Source organism: Hyalella azteca, unplaced genomic scaffold (assembly GCF_000764305.2).
Source record: "Hyalella azteca isolate HAZT.00-mixed unplaced genomic scaffold, Hazt_2.0.2 contig3549, whole genome shotgun sequence".
Classification (NCBI taxonomy): domain Eukaryota; kingdom Metazoa; phylum Arthropoda; class Malacostraca; order Amphipoda; family Hyalellidae; genus Hyalella; species Hyalella azteca.
This window is the reverse complement of record NW_025933796.1, coordinates 1-20,365: the sequence shown is the minus strand read 5'-3', so window position 1 is coordinate 20,365 and position 20,365 is coordinate 1. Positions and strand designations below refer to the sequence as shown.

The 20,365-nt window shown below is 41.6% G+C and overlaps 2 protein-coding genes and 1 long non-coding RNA gene across 3 annotated transcripts; all 3 read left to right on the top strand.

Annotated features, from left to right (window-relative positions):
• Positions 1-2,011: 2,011 nt before the first annotated feature.
• LOC108672931 (neural-cadherin-like) lies at positions 2,012-10,830 on the top strand. Its single transcript, XM_018160700.2, has 8 exons — positions 2,012-2,239; positions 5,917-6,248; positions 6,789-6,935; positions 8,003-8,185; positions 8,236-8,413; positions 9,059-9,270; positions 9,685-9,974; positions 10,629-10,830. The coding sequence occupies exons 1-8, from the start codon at positions 2,023-2,025 to the stop codon at positions 10,828-10,830; spliced, it is 1,761 nt and encodes a 586-aa protein (XP_018016189.2). The 5' UTR covers positions 2,012-2,022.
• Positions 10,831-11,327: 497 nt separating this feature from the next.
• On the top strand, positions 11,328-12,488 carry LOC125177613. Its single transcript, XR_007156595.1, has 3 exons — positions 11,328-11,402; positions 11,517-11,704; positions 12,353-12,488. It is a non-coding gene; the product is annotated as an uncharacterized LOC125177613 (long non-coding RNA).
• A 287-nt stretch (positions 12,489-12,775) lies between these two features.
• Positions 12,776-20,114, top strand: LOC108672930 (putative neural-cadherin 2). The gene is made up of 11 exons (XM_018160699.2): positions 12,776-13,136; positions 13,613-13,980; positions 14,440-14,601; positions 14,820-15,008; positions 15,365-15,957; positions 16,287-16,500; positions 16,800-16,909; positions 17,922-18,056; positions 18,901-19,218; positions 19,376-19,522; positions 20,017-20,114. Exons 1-11 carry the CDS (start codon positions 12,879-12,881, stop codon positions 20,028-20,030), a joined length of 2,508 nt encoding a protein of 835 aa, XP_018016188.2. The 5' UTR covers positions 12,776-12,878; the 3' UTR covers positions 20,031-20,114.
• Positions 20,115-20,365: the final 251 nt, after the last annotated feature.

The window sequence follows — 20,365 nt, the reverse complement described above, 5'->3', positions numbered from 1 at the left end:
TATGAGGCACAGCTCATTATTAGGAGCACTTCGGAGTCTGCAAAGGAAGAGCAGCATGCATTTTGAACTTAAATTAACCATAACGAAAACTGACAGTGATCACTCGCACCTGAAATAAAATTTGATGAGGGATGGCTGCAAATAACGATTACCAAATCACGTTCAAGATGAATCGTCGCGTTTGCCATTAATTTCAAAGGCCGACAACACTATTAACAAGTCATTACCTGTTGATAAATATGAAGAAAATGAATTAAAATAAAATGCATGGAAATTTCTTACCTTAATTTCGAATTTTAATTATTCCAATAGGCAGGAAAAAAGCTTTGGAAGTATTTTTGGATATATTGTCTTTTTCTCGGCATGAGATTCTAGACAAGAAATTTCTCTCGTCAAAAAGTTGGCAGCTCCGCATCGTTATTTTGAACGAGCAATGCTTCACGTCCAAGAAGTTAATGGGATTTCTATTGAAGTTTGGATGAAATTACGACCTTCTTACAGCTTGGGGTTTGATATTTTTTGTCTAAACTAAGTTATTATACGTCCAATTTGTTACTTTACTGTTTATTTTTACGGTTATTTCTTATGAAGTTATTGTCGGCATAATTGGTAGGTTATTAAACAGGCGCTCCAGATTTAGAAAATTCACGATATGGCAGATGTGTTATTTAATGCTTAATTATAAAATCTTATACTGCGTAAGGCTATAGATTTCATATTTTACAAGTGTACGTTTTGAAACTGAGTAGACAAAACTTGCAGGCATCTAACAAAGAAAAACTCCATCACTCACTGCAGTGAGTACCGAGTTTTATTTTTTATATAATCTTTACTGCGTAAGGCTATAGATTTTATATTTTACAAGTGTACGTTTTAAAACTGAGTAAACAAAACTTGCAGGCATTTAACGAAGAAAAACTCTGAAGCATCAACATTTGCAACAAAATGTGCAAATGATAACATTTATACTGCGTTTCTTTCCGTTCCATATTACCTCATCTTATGTGTAAGTTTACATCATGAAAAGAGCTCACTTTTCTGGGAACTGCATTTCAACTTTATGACGTTTATTAACGTTGTTGCCTATTGAGTCTGAAGACATCTTTTATACTCAGCCAAACTTTTTTACGTACGATTTTCAGGAGCAAATATGGCATTTCAAGAGCAAGACGTCAGTGTAAGAAGTTATAAATAATAATAATTTTTCAGGTCAAACTTCGCCTCACAGTCCGTCAAATCATTCAAGAAATTTCTGTTCAGATAAAACGGAGTCTTATCACATTTTTTACATAATGACTAATGAATTTTTCAACGTATCTTCGCGGGTCCATGCGATACAAATATCCTGAAGCAGCAACGTAGGTGTACTTCCTGCAGCTTCTCCTGAAAGTGTCAACAGCGAATGCCGAGGGCTCAAGCTTAACAAGGTGAAAAAGGGAATAGGCACGACCACTCCGGACAGAATTCATAGAAAATAATGTGAACGCCACGACAACGCCATTTACACTGCATCGGGCCCGTTAATGCACCTCTTGTTTCACGTCTGCCGCTATTAGTAGCCCTGCACAGCGCATAGAAGATCTCAAGTACTGGTGGTATTGGCCTCATGAACTCGAGAGAGGAAAGCGAGTGTTGCGGGTACCAGCCACACCAAAGCCATGCCAACACGCATGTGCTATTGTTGAAGATCTACTATCCAAAGTAAGGCGTCTGAAGGAGAGGGCTTGAAATGGAAGGCGCACAAATGCAGTTTTTAGTCCCCTAGGCCTAGAGCAACGCGTTTAGCCAAAAGCTCAGTTCCGATTAGGGTCTGTGATATATGTTCTTAAGGACAGCATGCAGCGTCTCACGAGCACCGACACACTGTGAGCCAACATTTTTTTATATACCGAGAATCGGGGTTTTCTAAAAACGGGGTCACAACTTCACAATTCATCCAGAGAACATGTTCACGTTGACTTGTCAAAATTATTTAATTTGACATGATATCCTCATCCTTTTAAAGGAACGACCGTGGCCGTAATGTCAGCGTACGACGCTGACGACCCACATGAAGGTGACAACGCCCGTCTGTCCTACTCGCTGCAAAAGAACGTCATTGATGAGAGCTCCGGTCTGCCTATGTTCACTGTTGACAGGCAAACGGGAGCTCTGCGAACTGCCGTCTGCTGTCTAGACAGGGAGCACACCGCCTCTTATGGGCTTGTGCTTGCTGCTACTGACGGAGGAGGTCTTCAAGGTGGGTTATCCCCAAACTTAAATTAATAAATTTGATTTTTTGGCCCACCTTATAGGCACCTGGACCTTCAATTATAGGCTGTGTTGCCCATTATTTTCCCTTGCCCTATTTGTGATGCTCATCTCCTTAATGTTGCGCTTCATCCCCAGAGACATTTGAACTTGAATCTTTCGCCTCATGTTAGTGACGAATATTTTTATATTTAGTAACTCAGTTATGAGCAAGGTCTCGAACGGTTCAAATTCTGGAACGCATTCTGTGCCGCTCACTACCGGAAAGCAGTTTTGCAGCACTATTTTAGCCGAAATCCTCGGAAACTACCTCTAGATAAGAATCGGGGCAGGGAGCAGCCGCGTTATGGCAGGAATTTCACAGCGTTATATTATATATACATACAATTTAAGGGCTTCCCGTCCATGCCAGTTTCCAGGCAGATTTGGAGCCGGGTATCAATGGCCGGACATTGGGGTTTTAGTACGAAGAGAGAGGGAATGAGCTTAAATGTTGACGCTGATCTTTCTGAATCGTTTTGTAGAATATGTTGAATGATAAGCATCGCAACTATTCGTCATAATGATGACTGAGCATATATTAACTTATTCACGATTTGTACTCTTATGTAGGTTATTAAGTGTATTGGAAATACTTTGCCATGGAATCTATTATAACCATTTTTTTTCAATACTGAATGAAATAAAACAGTTTGTAACAGGCTACGTTCTTTTAATATTTTACGAATTTATTGTTACTGGAAGCCCCAGAGTTAATCAAATTGATTTTTTAAACAATACTTGAAATTTCATTAATGTTCTCTACAATTTTTTAAATAAAAGAAAGAATAATGAATCATTACAAATGAACAATTACAATTCTTGAAATTGGGGTAAAAATTGAAATCTACCCAAAAATTTCAGAATATGAATTTGAAAGCGAAAAAATGGCCAAAAAAGTTCACAATTTCTTTCAAGAGTAAACGTTTCGGAGTCGAGCTCCATCGTTAGTTCAAAACCTAGAACTCAGGTACCAACAATAAGTAACCTAAAATTCACATTCGAACAATTCACCTAATATTGACGACATTAAAACCTATATCGAAAAGTGAAAACAAATCTGAATAAAATAAACATGAGCAGAACGAACTATCTATTACAATTTGTAGAGTATAGGAACTCTGAGCGGCATTTATACTGTGCTTCTGTTAAAAAAATATACAATGATTCAAAAATTCGTAGGTCAGAAACACCGATTGCGAAGGCTAAAACTCTAGAATCACTACTGGACGTTGGGACGTTAAACTGCTCGGCATAAATGCGTACGGCTGAATGAGGGGGATGCGTAAATAGGTTTCTTTTCTATAACTCCTGCCTCTATATGCTCCGCATGTCTAAAATTAAAATTGCTTGATGGCATACCGACATACGCAGATGCGCACTGCTCACAACTATATTATATACTGGGGACGATCGCACAGTAACTGGGAGAGTATCTAATTCAGCGTTCATCGTATTTTCTTTGTTTGTGCCACCAGAATTTACAGTATGTATCCGATATATCCTGCTCATCTAACGTTGCGCGAGTCGCCCCAGTCACAATACTTGTGATATTCTCGATAAGCCAGAATCTTTCTTTACACTGTTAGAAAAAACGGTGAAAAAACGGTCCCACTGGCGTTCTAGTGGCCGGTCGCACCGTGGAAATAAACTGTTTCGCCGTTTTTATCAGATGTTTTACGGATTTCTAGTGTCAAATTAGAATAAAAACGGCGACACGGCGTTTCTTTTCACGTGCCGACCGGCCACTGAAACGCCGGTATAATACCGTTAACGGTAATTTTTCTAACAGTGTATAGCCGCGCGCATTCCTACAATCCCACGACGCTCGTCCACATACTGGGTGAGATGCCAGCAGGACTGATAGCTACTGTGCAATCTTTTCTGTCTCTATTTGGATAATTCAATCTGATGGATTAAAACAAATGTATTTTAATTCAGCTCGTGTAGCCACGTTACAGTCACCAGATGATACCGTAAATACACATAGTAATTTTAAAATTTCAAACGTTTTCTCCCAAATTGAGTAATGTAAAGGAGTTCTTCAGCCTAACAATTAATTATGCTGAATACCTTTTCACGACTCGCTCTCCGATATCATCGCAAACATGAAATTAACGGGCAAGATTTAACTCTCTTGGTTAATGTATCCTCTATTTGAAAAGGGTTAATGTAATTACCAAGTAGCTAATGACAAAATGAATGGAATTCATTTCATTCCTCCACTTCGACACTGACGAAGATCGTTTTCCATCCCTCGTTCAGCTCAGAATACAAGCGTCATTCATGGGTTGACTCACTACACTGCTTTACTTCTTCGAATTGGAACGATGAGTGTGGCAATTATCTGTACAGTCCATTCAAGACCGTGAACTTTGTTGAATTTCATTGAAATTTTTATTCAGTTAAAATTTGTTAAAATTCAATATTGCAATTTAATGAGAAGAAGTTCAATCATTTGAAAAGAAGAACGATCGAGTAAAAATTGGTTGATTACCGTGAAAGGACAAACAAAATTATCGCTTTATTAAATAAATTTATTTATTTAGCGTACTGAAGAACGCCAGAAAGTCCACCAGTGCCTCTCGTATACAAAATTTGCATTTCATGTTTTCCTAGCATCGCGGTTGTCGTCGTTGCAGGGCGGCCAACTTAATAATTTCTAAGCAATTCGTGGGTGATTTTGTGAACATTTTTTCTCGCAAAATATGTGCGTTTATATCATTTAGTTAGCCGTTTGAAAATTTAAACCTTCTCTGTGAGCAATGAAACATTTATTTCATTGGGGGCAGCCTCTGCGTCCAAAGTCCAAACGTATCCTGATACGCGATCCGTTCAATGTAAACGTGTGAACCGTTAGCATCATCTCTTCATTCATAAGAACGGTTGAATACCTCCGTATTTTTACTGATGAACCGCCCAATCTATGAATTTAAAATAGTAAACCGTTAGTTGTGTTTTTTAATTCATGAAAACTGCTGTATACTTCAATGTCTTTAAATTACCAACTGAACTCGTCCTACGTTTCAGCGTTACTAAACATTATTTCATGGGTTTAAATTTTTAATCTGTAAACGGTTTAATTTATTAATATTCTATGTTGAAACGTTTGATCGCATTTTACTAATACTAACTCCGTATGTATACGGGTTTCAGGCTTTCGGGTTTCAAAACTGATATATAATTTAGATTAGCGACAATAATATAAGTCTTTTCTTACGTCACAATAAATTAGAATATATCATTATTAATCTTAGAAATATTTGTTGACTCAGTGGGTACGTTCTTTATTAATGCAGCTTTTATAGAAGATGCGTCACAACTTTTTTTGCTTTCGCCTGACGAACGCCACAGCGGCATTTCTTCAAAGGGATCGTTTCGGTCAAAAATCTAAAATTGTGGCTTTTCCGGTTTTTAAAATCATTTTAAAGGTCCAAAAGATGCGCATCTAATGAGCCTAAAACCACTTTAGTGCGTTCATTTGTTCGTTCACGACAACCGTCGAAGTGCAAGTAAAACGTATACCTTCAATGATGACAAATTTCAGTTTTTCGGTTCTCCTGAAAAATTATTTATTTCATGCAGAATTAAGGTTGCATTTATAAGATAAGATAAATGTTTGTTCAGGTACTTGCAGCGTTAACGTATACATCGACGACGTCAACGATGTTCCTCCTTCTTTCGTGCAATCTCACGTGGAAGTTTCGGTCCCCGAATATCGTCAACCATCTTACGATGATTCTTCGTCCCATGGAATATCGTCATCCAACAGAGCATCGTCCTCTCACGTCTTATCGCCCATCGAAGATACGTTCCCGAATGGAGGTTCATCTTCTAGCGCCATGTTTTCTTCCCACGTAGAATTTCCAGCGTCCAAATCCCGCAGCAACTTCTCGGAAAATTTCATCACGACTCTCGTGGTGGCTGATCCTGATGAAAGCAACGTGTTTGCATACCGGGTAATTATTGATTTCCTTTATTATAAAGTGGAGCTTTTAATTAATTGACACATTTATATAGAAAATCATCTTCATATCTCATTCTTTACATTTATATATAATAATGAATTTATCAACGTAACTTCGTTGGTCCTTGCTTGAAAAACTCACATTAATGGCGAGCGAGGCTAGTAATGTAACTGACCGATGTTAGACACGCTACAGACTCTCTCCATCAATTACATATTTGTTTTTCGCCTACTATCAGTTAATCATGTTCATCATTTATTTGTATGCAGAAAAAAGTGTTGCTATAGTGGCAACGAAAGCCATTTGCTACGCCAGTGCATTTGCTACGCCAGTTCAAATCTTGCTGCCGTAAATACACCATAAAAGTTCATATAAATTTCAGCTTGAGCATTTTTAAAGTTGAACTTATCGATTCACATTGTGACAATACCGTCTCTTATTTACATTGTACTTCACCCATACGTGCATGTTAAATAACTGATACATCACTTCAGCTAGAAAACATCGTATAGTACATCACGCGCACTACAGGTGGTGCCGAGAAGCGGGCTCGGCTGGCAGCTGGTGGAAGTGAGAGCCGGCGCAGCTGGTGCAGACCTGTTCTCTAGAGTGCCGCTGGATTTTGAGAACCCCCAGCACAGAGCGGGATTCAATTTCAGAGTGCAGGTCACCGACCAGGTGCGTTGTCATGTGGCAGGTTGTTCCTCATTGTGTTGAGTAATCACGCCGCTATGTGATGACTAAATGCAGTGCGTGCGTGGTACATTTTGCGCGTGTTAATTCTTTTGTGCAACGGAGCTCATTATTGAACTTAAATATAACCGGATTTTCGACCTAATTCTTCATTCGAAGCTGTACATTGGGGGAACCTCAAGCGCCGTGTCCGCAAGGAAGAACCAAATATCATGAAGGAAGGATCTTAAACTAAATTATTATGAAAAGTTCGCGAATCATGCAACACACAACTCAACTATATAGTGCATGGTCCTTGATTTGAGCCAATAATTTTTACGCTTAGAAACAATTCACTTCAGATATCCGTTATGAGGTCGAGGTTTTCCCAGGAGCAGCTGATTTGTGCATCGAGGTACTGAATATGTTATGAACAAAGTAGTAGGACAAAATAAATATTAGGCTTAGTATTGTTCGTAAATATATTTCATATTATTTTCGCTATTTTCATTCAAAATAGCGCTGGGTAAGGAAGTATTCTGTTCCACTTACGCGTACTTCTCACATTAATTTGAACTCTCCAAATCAACAAAATCTTTGTTTATTTTTTATCTCAATTATCCATTCATGTTCCGTAGCCTTGTCCATTATACGTTTACGGATATGCTTCCCGTGACTCCGGATAGGGACCCGTGACTCTATATAGGCGGGACTCTTTCTCTATGGCACCCGTGACACTCTCCGGCACCCGTGACTCTCTCTATCTCTGGCACCCCTGACTCTCTCCCTCCGGCACCCGTGACTCTATAGACGGGACTCTTTCTCTCAGGTAACCCCTGTCACTAGGGCGAGGCTCTCTCTCCGACACCCGTGACTGTAGGGCGTGACTCTCTCTCTCTCTCCTGGTACCTGTGACTCTAGGGAGTGACTCTCTCTCTCTCCTGGCACTTGTGACTCTAGGGAGTGACTCTCTCTCTCTCTCCTGGCACTTGTGACTCTAGGGAGTTAATCTCTCTCTCCTGGCACCCGTGACTCTAGGGAGTGACTCTCTTTCCTGGCACCCGTGACTCTAGGGCGACATCCCATGGAGCTCGCACCCCCGCGTGTCGGAATGCTCTGTCACGGTCACCGTCCAGGACCTGAACGACAACCGTCCAGCGTTCAGCACCGCGTCAGTTGAGCAGAGCGTGGCGCTGCCTGAGGACCTGCCGTTGCTCTCCTTCGTCGCCTCCTTCAGCGCGTCTGACCTCGACACCGTCAGTAGCGCTAACATCATCATCAACTACCATCCTTTGTTATNGTGCAGCTTCCCCCCATGGCAGGGCGCAGGGATAAGGAATTGCCAGGGTTGCCTGCAGGGTCGAGGATCCCCTTCACCTTGACCCTGGACGACCCTGACGACTGGTCTCAGGGTCATGGCCCGCCCTTTGATCTCCAAACTAACCTCACGGACGATGCCGGGTACAGGGTTAGCTTCAACCCTGGTGAGCAATTCAACCAGGATTTGTAACTCCAACCCTGGTGATTTATTCATTAACCCCGACGTGGTTGCAATACAATTGAAATAGTGAAATTCATCGCATTGCCGGTACGTATCGCGGCGATAAAAACATCTCGTGAGTTTCCAATCTGCCAGAAAATTGTGCCGTCCGTTAATGTGATGCAGAAGAGTCGCAGTTTGTCATCAGAACGCGTTATTGGTTCGTAGATCCGGTACCGCATCATTGTGGGATGGTCAATACAAAACTTTTATCATTCTCTGTATTCCCAAATGTTGTGTGTAAGAGTTTCTGGTTTCTTTTCTTTTTATTTATAGACGTCTGTTTTTTATTTGAACTTGGATCCAAATGAGGAATTGAATGCAATTATCACCGATTGAACCATCTACTGCCATAGTCAGCACGCATCTCGCTTCACCTTCACGAAATGGGTGCACAAGAACCTCTTGTCCTGTGCTTGCTCAGCTGCCCTTACATGCCCTCGTGCGTCATAAGTAATGTCCATACATGAATTTTATAGATAGATTATTTTATCATAAGTAATGATCAATTTGTTCACGGGCCATAACTGAATAGTTCAATTACAATTACTTTGTATCGATTTCGACTGAAGAAAACACCATTCATCAGGACGAGTGTCCACGGGTGGTGGGGTTGTGGTGGCAGCTGAACTGCTGACGCTGAAGTCACTTGATTCGGCTGTGTCAGTGCCACTGACACTGTCAGACGCTGGTTCACCGCCCATGCGACGTCTGATAACTCTGACCCTGGTGCCTCATTCAGCTGAGTCAGCTCATCGAGACGTCAGTGTCGTTAAGATTGCCACTGTCGTGTCAGCTGAGGTGAGTATATCCGATATCTGACATTCGCATTGCTGGTGACTCATCACCACTGTTTGTGCTGTTCGTATTGCACGGTGGTGATGAGGAATAATGATATTGCTGCCAGTTGACGTGAGTACGGCTGAAAGTTATGACTGCAGCCAGACCAAGTTATAACAGTTCACGTGAGTACTGATGACAGTTTAGAGTGCTGCTGACAGTTGTCGTGATCCCTGCTAGCTGTTGCCTTGTGTCAACCTGGCGATGATAGATCGACATCTTATATTATTACTATACTCATCTCAATAGTTATCAAGAAGCAAGGGAGCTTATTTAAAATGTTATTTATTAAGTGCTTGAAACTTTACTATTGCAATTATGTATCATTCCCTTTGTGTATGAATGTGTGATTGAATATCGAAGAACATTCTGCAGGCGACCTCTCCTGTTCCCATCGGGCGTCTCGCTCACTTGCCCTTTCTTGGCGCTGCAACGCAACGCCATGGAACCAACGCTGAAGCGGATACTGTGTCGTATCAATTCTGGAATAAATTCAGGCTCAGTTCCGATGAGCCTCTTCCCAAGACTAAAAAATTTGTGGGTAATTCAAGCCGTGGATTAAATAAACCCAGCGCTAGAATTACATGGCTAGGATCTAATTCTGGAATCCACCTGGATAGCGACTCAGGTTTTTTACTGCTGGACCCTGCAGCTGGCCTGGGACGGTGAGTGTGTTATAATTATTTTTAATCTGGATGAGCTGGTGAATGACGATTTATGTTTATTCCCTTCACTTGATTTATATTTATTCCCATCCCTTGTCATTCACTGTATTGGGCAATGGTAGGAATGCGCGGATTAAATAACGGATGATACGATTTTCTGGTGAAATATCGTTTTTGCAAGTAGCCGACAGTTAATTCTTTGGTGTAAATCCATCCCGTCCTTAGCAAAATTTTGATGTGGACCCTACCATGAAATAGGCGGCGCATACAACTCGGTAAGACAAGAAACTAGAAAGTTGGAAAGTCTCAGGCAACTAGAAAGTCGGAAAGCAAATTCTGACCATAAGTTTATTTCGATTGAGTGGCGAAGTAGATCCAGAATAGCTTTAAACCGAATATAGCGACTCTTGAGCATAAGCTAGGGCGATACCTGAATTGTGTTAACGATGATGTAAACTTTATTGCCTCTTCCTGACAATTGGCTGATCTGAATTTTGCATGGCAATGACATCTAAATTCAACAAAGTTTTTCGTTCCCAAGCATCTCCGCTTGCCCCACTGATTGCTCGAGGTCTTGTTTGCAACTGTGTTAAAATTGCAGCCCATCCAGACTGACGCGACTCAATTGTGTTTCAATTATATCTATACTTGCAGGCATGAAGCGAAGCTGCTTCTCTCGTCAACGTCTGGGGACGAGCAAGAGCTCACCGTTTACGCTGACGTCAGTAACATCGGAGTTGCTGAAGCGCTCAGATCTACTCCAGTCGACCTCGCCATCCTGCCTCGTGACCTCCTGACGAGTTCTGACGCTGAGGTCAGTGGTGATGTAGCGGACCAACTTTTGGATCCGTTTTAACATTCTGCGTTTTGTTGTATGCCGCCGAACTTTTACGGATGTGATGAAAGATAAAATGTGCAGACATAATTTCTTTGGAAGTAGGGTTTTACTAATCAGTACCGGGGCTTCAACCTGAACGATCGTCCTTAGCACAAACCTAAAACTAGAGTATGCGAAATATGTTTAGTATTATCAACTATCGGCTTCTGTGTAACACCTGCAACTTCAATCTAAATTTATCTTAGACCTGATTATTGTGGTTCATCTAACGAATATGGTCTTATCAGCTTATAAGATCACTGTAATTCTTTATTTAAAGAAATATATGTTGTGCCCCTTACGATACTTCAAGTTTTTGTCATGCTCGTATGGTAGAGCCCATGGATAGAAACCCTGAAAGTTGTTAATGTAGCCTATTTGTCCCGCTTCAAATTACTCTGTGGTGAATTTTGAGATTGTCTATGTTGAGAATTTTGTCTATAGTTATCGCCTCGGTAACACAGTTGTCCAGAGTGTGGTTGCTTCAACGGTCACCGGAAAGCCGGCACGGAATCTCTCTGGAGTCTCTAATATTCCAGCATCAACTCGAGGTATGACTTATTGAATAAAATGCTGCTGGTCTTAAAACAGAGAAGATTTGTTTCAATATACGAAATATTCAATCACTGCACCAGATCCTGTAACGCACGGTCGGGGCACGGCAGATCGAGGCCGCAGTCGGAGCGGCTGTGTTGGGCGCGGGCGTTGCGGCGCTGGGCGAGTGCGCGTCACGACGAGTTGCGTGCCGCTGTTGCTGCCGCGACATCGCGACGCTGGGCCAGCGCTGGCACCTCGCAGATGCCGGCGATCGCAGCCACGCCGGGCCTTCCCTGCGCATACAATCTTCGTGCAGGTGAAAAAGTACACATGTTTTTGCCTACATAAATCCTATAATGACTTCTTTTTGTCGCCATATTAAAGTTCTGGAATATTCCCTGTCTGTTATTATGTTGTGTACATTTCTTATTTAGCTGTGTTTAGTCACGCCTGCGAAGTTCAAAAACTAAACTTACTCTCGTGATTAGACATACAAAGATTTAAGCATTGATATTCGATCAACCTATTTGGAAATCGCTATTGCACTGTTCAAGCTACAAGTTGCCGAACAATTTTATAAGCCCAGAATTCACATAATTCATTGTACCAGAACTAAATCCTTTTAAATTCCGAAAAGCATCGTGAGTTTCTATTTATTTTTAAATCATGAATTAGCTAATGATAGATATTTGAACCTGATTTGAAATAAACGAAAAAATATCAGCTCAAAACCTTGAATTCTATAGCACGCCGAATATTGGCTAAGGAGTGGATTACCTATCTTAAAATCCAAATCAGTATCTCGTGTTGGACACAAGCAAACTTTTTACATCGACACTCGTCGCTAAAAAGTAAAAACTACCATTATCGCCATTAGCGACATGGATACGAAGCTCCCTATCACGTTCTAAATTTTAAGAGAAAGATAACGCTAGCCTCCTCTCAAGTAGCACTCGCTGTTCAGGTGTCCAGCGCAGGACGGGGCCGAAGAGGAGCGCGGGCAGCTTGCTAGCCTGACTTCGGCGCGCGCCGTCACGGCCGCGCGACAGCCGCCCTGCAGCCGGCGCGCCTGCCGCAACGGCGGCAAGTGTCTGCCTCATGCCGCGCCCGAGTCCAGGTACCGTCCTGGGTACCGCGTTGTGCCGAAATATTATGAGCAGCTGGCCTTTACTTCATTTGATTGTATCAATGTTTCATGGGAAGCTCTACACTTCCGAGTATCAATGACTAAAACTTAGTGGATAATCAAATTAACCAGTGACCTTGGCTGCTGGCATTAGATTTTTTCAGTGTAATCTAAGTAAATGCCTGAAAATAATAATCTCAGACAGTTTTGTGAACTAAATAAAGTTTTCCATCAAAATCATTCTGTATCGGGCAGGTGTAACTGTCCGAGCCATACGGTGGGGCCACACTGCAAACTTCTCACCCGGCATTTCGAGCCATTCGGTCTCGCTTCTCGATCAGGAAACTCATCTGTACCCTCATTCATGGTGTTGCCCTCACTACCCACTTGTTCACAACTGCACATCACCATCTTCGTGCTGACTCAGCACAAAACTGGCAACATTCTCAGCTCCCAGTCACGAGTCGATAAAAATTCTCGACTCTTCAACCTGCTCCTCGATGACGGAAAACCCAAGTTCACCATCAGGAGTAGCGGGCGAAAACCTCCGAAAAATTTGACTCTGCAGAAAAATATCTCGGACAATGTTTGGCATCGACTCGACATTTTTTGGATTAATGAGGTGAAAGGAGTGTAGATTTAAGCAATTTTGAGTATCAGAGATGGGTAAATGAATCTGTACTGACAAAAAACGAACAAAGCCATACAAAATGAATTATATGGTAACACCGATTTATGCATATATTACTCGCATTGAATGTATTTCAAGTAAATGAATTATTCTTGTGTATCTCAAAACGCATGTTTTGTGTTGTGCTTTTGTTGCAAGGTAATCGCGGTATAGGTAGCTCGTCGGAGACATTTAAACCTATTCATGACCAAGCAGAGTAACTTAAATACTCATTGAATTGTCCATAGACTTTCTGCACTTTCGTCGCAGCTTTCTCAATATTTTATAACCGTTGAATAATTTTTTTCCTCATCCTATCGATTATCCCGATAACTCCTTAATAATTCCAGCATTCATCATCCAAAATTTTTTTTATCTCCCATTTCTATATTTTCTATAGTTTTCTGATGATGTAACTTGTATTGCAGACGGTGACTGTGATGCTGGATCACTGCGTGGACACAGGTTCAGATCCCTTCGCCTCGACCAGCCAAACAACATCCAGTCTTTCCCTCGAGTCCACCCAATGCCGGGGCTCTCTTCCCCTTACCTACAACGAAGGCCCCATCGGTTGGGGAGCGCCTCTCCATCTTGGGGGACGTTATGAGAACCCCAAATCTTCACACGAGAGGAAATCTCTTAACTCTGAGGATGATTTTCACGGCTGCTTGTCGCACGTGCGCGTCAACAAACAATTCCAGGACCTCGGGTCGCCAGGCGCCATGACCGCGAGCGTGGCTGGCTGTCGCGCCCTCTCCTGCTTCCGGCCCTCGAACGCGTGTCCTCGCAACGCCCGGTGCGCTTATTGTTCCTTAAGTTTCACTTCGTTATTCTCACTGAACGATATGAATGGGTAATATAAGGCTGTGAAAATAGAAGCGTTGTTGTCCGTCGAGTTTCAGCCTTTCAATTGTTCAAAATTATCGATGACAGCATTTGTCTCTTGTACCGCCGCCTTCGTTCGAAATTGTAGCATTTACTTTTTAATTGTGTATTGACTTGAGTCCTTTTTCATTTATCCTGCCTTTTACTTGATACTTTTCTATTTCTGGGATCGTACTCTCACCACGGAACTACGTTCCTTAAAAAAATGTATATTCCCGTAAATAACCGATAATCCATTTTATGCCTAGCCTCTTGGTATCTCTTGACATCATTGTTTTTTTCCTCTTGTATAAAGTAAACTTCTTAGTAAAATTAATGAGAATATGTCTGCTGAGCTCCTTGATTTATTCACTACGTGACCGCACCGCAGATGCCAGGGGTCGCCAGGCGCGGAGCAGTGCGCGTGCGCACCGGGGCGGGCGGGTGCCAGCTGTACGACCGAGGCGCCGTCTCTCTTCTTCCTCAGCAAGAGTTACGTCAACGTCGCTCTTGCCTTCACCCCGCCCGAGTATTGGGCGCAAATCGAGTTAAGGTTTGAAGAGGTTCAATTCCTCAACCTTATAGGTTGAATTCATTTTTGATAAATCCATAAAGTTCCAAATTAGGGACGACTTAGAGAAACAAAGTTTAGTTAGAAGCCTAATAATAATTTGTGATTTCATAAATTTTATCACCAATTCCAATTCAATTGACTACTCTGCGAAACCTGTATTAAAGGATAACAATCCCCATTGCATCCGCTTTATTTAGGTTCCGGACGCGGACAAGCGACGGCACACTTGTGCTTCTGCGGTCACGTCACCGCACAGACTGGCTGAGTGTGGAGCTTCAGACCGCCAGTGTTTGTCTTGTCGTTGGCTTGGACGGTCGTGTGTGTACTTCGCTCTGCGTGACTAAAAAATTGGACGACGGAAATTGGCATCATGTCGTGGCGAAGAGGTTTGAATAAAGTTTTTAGAGGAAATATGAGAATTTAAGTCAGGAAAATTCATCGGTTTAATTTAATACTAGAATGGAATCAATTGCGTTAAATAATAATCAGAAATAAATAATAGTTTTCACTTAGAACTAAAACGTAATGCTTATCTCATTTTATTTATAATTACAGTGGCGAGTGGGAGAGTGACGAGTTTATAATTACCAGTTACTAGATATGCCTCATTACCTCATTTTGATTACTGATATTCAGTGCTAATTTTTAGAAAATTGCGATATTAATAATATAATATTGTTATATTATTATTGATATGGTATTATATATATATATAATATATTGTATTATTATACTATTGCAGGCACTCGGAGTTGCTGGAGATCGCCGTAGACGAGGCGGAGCAAGACACGTACGCCAGCGCTCTGCTGCCAGAGCTGCGGAGTTTACCTTTCAGCGTCAGCAGACATGGCGGCGTGTGGCTGGGAGGTGTGGCTGAGAGTTCAGACGTTTCCTTCAGACCTGCGGATGTTGCCACTAAAACTATGGATGTTCTCTCAAGATCTTTGGATGTAGATCCTGTATCTGGGGATGTGGCCACTAGATCCTTGGATGTGGCGCAGCAAGCTGTGGATGAGGCCCCGAAATCCCTTGATTTTTCAAAGGGATCAGTAAAAGTCAAACGGAATTCTCCAGATGCAACTGAGACATTGCTACTATCATCATCGAATTTCGTTGAAGGTGAAACTCCTGTCTCTACTCAGCAGCAACGCGAGGCTCCTTCGCTTACCAACCAATCGAACTCCCAGCGGCGGGTCTCTGGAAGATGGGACTATCATCGGCTCCCTGGCTTCGAATATTTCAAATTTTTCTGCAGGAAACGATCTCGATCTCGCCGCCTGAGGAGGAATAGAGTCGAGCGGGATGGAGGCAGCTTGTGGAACGATTTTAATAATGGTGTGATACGTGCATTTGTTTGTATTTAGCCTGAAGAAAACGTTTGATGATTACATACATGAATGAATAAGTTCAATGTTTTAATTATTTTCAGTACCGGTACTCTCTGTTTTATTCGTTGTGAAACATAAAATAAAGGTTATGTGATGTAAGTGGGAATAAATTACGATTGGAATCCATTTCTCCTTGTCTGACGTTTTTATTTTACAACACATTCTATTAATTCCAGCTAGAAAATCTATAATGTATAATAAACATTAAAAAATCATATAATAAAAAATACGTACGTACCTCAAAATTGTTAGAGCTAATAATTTTTTATCTGCCAGGCTGTTTGTCTGCCGTGCGCGTCTTTGGACATTTGCTGCCCTTGCATGATATTACTGATAAGAACAACAACAGCAAGAATATGAGTCATGCATCTGGCTCAGTAACGTCTTATGCTAACGTCATCGCGGGCTGCACGTCGCCATCTGTGTGCACCAACACCAGCTGTCCGCCACCTCTAACCTGCGGCCACAGCTGGGGCCTAGCAACCTGCGGGTTTGTAGCGAATTTGAATCTTCGTTGTTAAAAATCCATGGCGGTTGATTATTGATGGTCCGTGGCTTGCCCAGGTGAAGCCGACCGTCTCTATGTTGTGTACCATTTTTCCAGGCCATGTACGTTACTTGCATCCAAAATTTGTATATCCTATTCCTAATTACTTTCTCACCGGAGCAAGAATTATCCAGCTTTTCGCAGTAATTTTTCTTTATCAATGTACACACAATCTAATCGCAAATCACAATCTTATCCGATTATCAGGTTCAGTTTTCATGTAAAATTGTGCGCAATGGCAGGTGCGCTGCCGGCGAGGAACTGTCGCGTGACGGCACCGCGTGTATAGACGTCGACGAGTGCCGCTACGACCCTTGCCTCAATCTTGGCGTTTGTGTTAACACTCAACCTGGTGAGTTTATTACTAGGATAAAGATAATCATCTCTGTTTATTAATTTTTTTCATCTGCTCCTGCGATTTGCTTCCCTAACTATTCATTTATTCTCAGAATTGACCCATCTATGCTTGAATAAATCTTCTTGTGGCCACCAGAGCTTAGTATTTTAGTATATTTTTTCCGTAAGCTTAACCCTTAAATAGAGTTGTAGCGTTCTTTACTCCAACTTTTAACTGGGAAAGTGTAAATAATGCTTTATTATAAAAATATTTCATTTGTAGAAAATATTGCTGTGATCATTTCGTAGTCGGCATAATTTTGTAGCTATCAGTAGGAGTAAAATTCGAATTAGATGATCACGGATTAGAAGTTAGTAGGATTCATTTTATTTAGTTATGTTGCATTATCCAAGTATCTTTCAGCGATCAGTTAACAGCCATCCCCGAGTGTACTCTGAGCGGTCTTTGCTCTCTACGGACGAGTTTATGCTCTGTTAATCAGTTTTCTGTTTCTGATGTAGTCATGGGTCTTAAAAATCACTCCCTATATCCGTCAAAGATAGCCACGCTGCGATCTAATGAAGCAATATAATTATATATCATCTGAGGCATTTATATTAAACTTCAGTGCTGTGCACATATATGATCCCATAATATGATCTCGCAATAAAATCAATAATCCCTGCAGTGTATTTTCAAATTAGATCATTCCTTCTTCTGACCGATGAATACTAAGCCCCCGCTGTACACGCGTCAACACTCAACTCACTTGACTCGGGCAGGGTACCGCTGTGCCTGCGGACCAACACTCAACTCACTTGACTCGGGCAGGGTACCGCTGTGCCTGCGGATCGACACTCAACTCACTTGACTCGGGCATGGTACCGCTGTGCCTGCGGACCGACACTCAACTCACTTGACTCGGGCAGGCTATCGCTGTGCCTGCGGACCGACACTCAACTCACTTGACTCGGGCAGGGTACCGCTGTGCCTGCGGACCGACACTCAACTCACTTGACTCGGGCAGGGTACCGCTGTGCCTGCGGACCGACGTACAGCGGACAGCACTGCGAGTGGGGCGCCGCCGAGGCGCTGGACGCTCCGTATTCCCTTCGCTTGCTGGTGACTTCAGCGACCGCCTCAGCAGCTGCACTGTTGCTCAGTAATGCTGCTCGGTTTTCATAATTATTGATGTTTATTTGCTTTCATTTTCAGTTTTTCCTAATACGAATCCTTGTCTTATATCGTCAGTTTACTTAAATCGCAAGTTTTCCTCGAATTTAAAAGCAAAGAAAACGGTAAATAAATTCGCGATATGTTCATTGAAAACGTTTCGGAAACCATCACTTAAGTCTACACTCAAGACGTCTGTGCGCTTTCACTGAAGACGTCAACTGATTTAGATTTTCACTGATAATTGTATTTTCTTTATATTATATGAAATTTTTGAATTATGACGGAGTTGGCCTCTGAAACGTTTCTTATGAAGATGAAATGAATATGCTGGGAGCTTTATTTGCCTTTATATTCGTTGAATTTTATTTTTTTCTGCCTGTTATTCTTCTGCTGTCGAGTGCAATTGCCGTGAAAATGCTTCGCTACAAGAACTGCAGTCGTTTTCTTACTTTTCGTGAATTCGTAACGAAATTTCTTGAATTTAGATCCTGTATTTCTTTCGCATACTACGCATCGTGCGATTTCATGTTTACGATAATGATGGTTATCATTTTTGCAATTTTTAGCAAACTCCCGTTGTTTGCCTATAATCTTGAACGATTCAAAATTTGTCATACCGTATCCAGTCTGGAAGACTCCATATAGTTTTTTTTTTCGAATAACCCTTCAACGTCTTGGGAAACCATCGATTGTACCAGTTAAATATATATAGTTTCATTGCAAAGTATATTTTCGAACTTGTCAACTTCGTATTTCTGGTTTATAACTTATTTGCGCTAGCTGGCAGTAAATGTAAAAGATGTGTATAAACTTGTGTCATTCATTTTCAGTTATCATATGCTGCCTCTTGTGCATCGTTCTGAGGAAAAAACTGGGAAAGAAATCGCCACGTTGTTGCAGTGAGAGCGAGGCGCCGGGCCACCGAACGAACGTCAACCCAAGACGCGCGTCGTCAGCGTCGACGAAAGACGGTCTGACGTCTCTGTCCGAACTCGCAGGATTATCGCCGGGGTCTTGTTCTATGACTCCTACGTCTTATTCCTACCATCTACGAGGAAAAGATCACTTGTGTTCTACAGATCAAACTGGACGCAGAGAGACGTCGTTGTCAGTCATAGAAAACGGCCCGCCACAGATGTACATTGCAGGTGAGTTTTTATTGACTGCAATTAAGCTCACCTAAATTTAGAACTAACTTCAATTTTGTACTAAAAGATTACCTGATTTCTGTGGAACTTACTGGAATCGCAAAATTACTCTCATCTCTCTCGTAAGTTTTAACTTGATAACTTCACCGCTCGACAGGCATGGACCTCGTTAATTTACCACCCCCAAACGGCGGGTCCACAAACATGGAAGACCCGGACATACTTCTCCCTCCACCGCCCCTGCACTTCAACCCCAGTGATACAACCTTCGGGTTCGATGGTGGAGGTCTGAACTCCAGCGCAGGTGCGTTCTACTTGGCTACCGGCATATTTTGCTGAAAATAGTAGATAAATTTGGCAATAATTCTTGTCTAATTTAGGAGCTAAGGGGGTAAATTACAAAGAGAGATATACAATTACTCTACTGTACCTAATAAGTGTGAACAAAAAAACTTGATCAATTACTTGGGAACATCGTTCATGTACACTATAAATGATTCCATTTACTTTTGAACAACAAGGTATATAAATGCAGCGCAGATATTTTTCGGGGCGCCTAAGTAATCTGTGTTGAAGTCTCGGTAAGCCTTTGGTTTAACAACTTTGTTAATAAGCCATAGGCAAAAGAATGCTGACAAATCCTTCAATATTAAAATTTCTGTTGGCTTTAAAGCCAGTAGGTTTTCGATCAATCTGGACAATCAAGGCAATAAAAGTTCGTGCATAATGATGTATGAAGGTTAATAACTTACTGCAATTATGGAATGCTGCTTCATTTACGAATTTTATCTATTGCAGGTTCCATTCATTAACCCAGTTACGAAGACTTGACTGAAAACGTTAGCCAATTACTCAACGTTTGTATGAAATATTACAAATGCTACTGATAAAACTAATGAAATTTTATTTACCTTCCTCTCATCTTTGCCTTAAAACCCAATGAACTAATTTCTTGGTGTTGTTCTTTTGTCGCCCTGAAATGCAGCTATAATACATATATACCAATTACCTGTTTTGGGGTCAGCATTAACATAACATAACATAACATAGTGATGTCGGCGCTGAAGTGTAGGCCTGATGTGGCCTGTCGCCTATTCTTTTCCTTTTCGTGCCTTGTTCATAGATCTAAACTCGTGTCATTTGACCG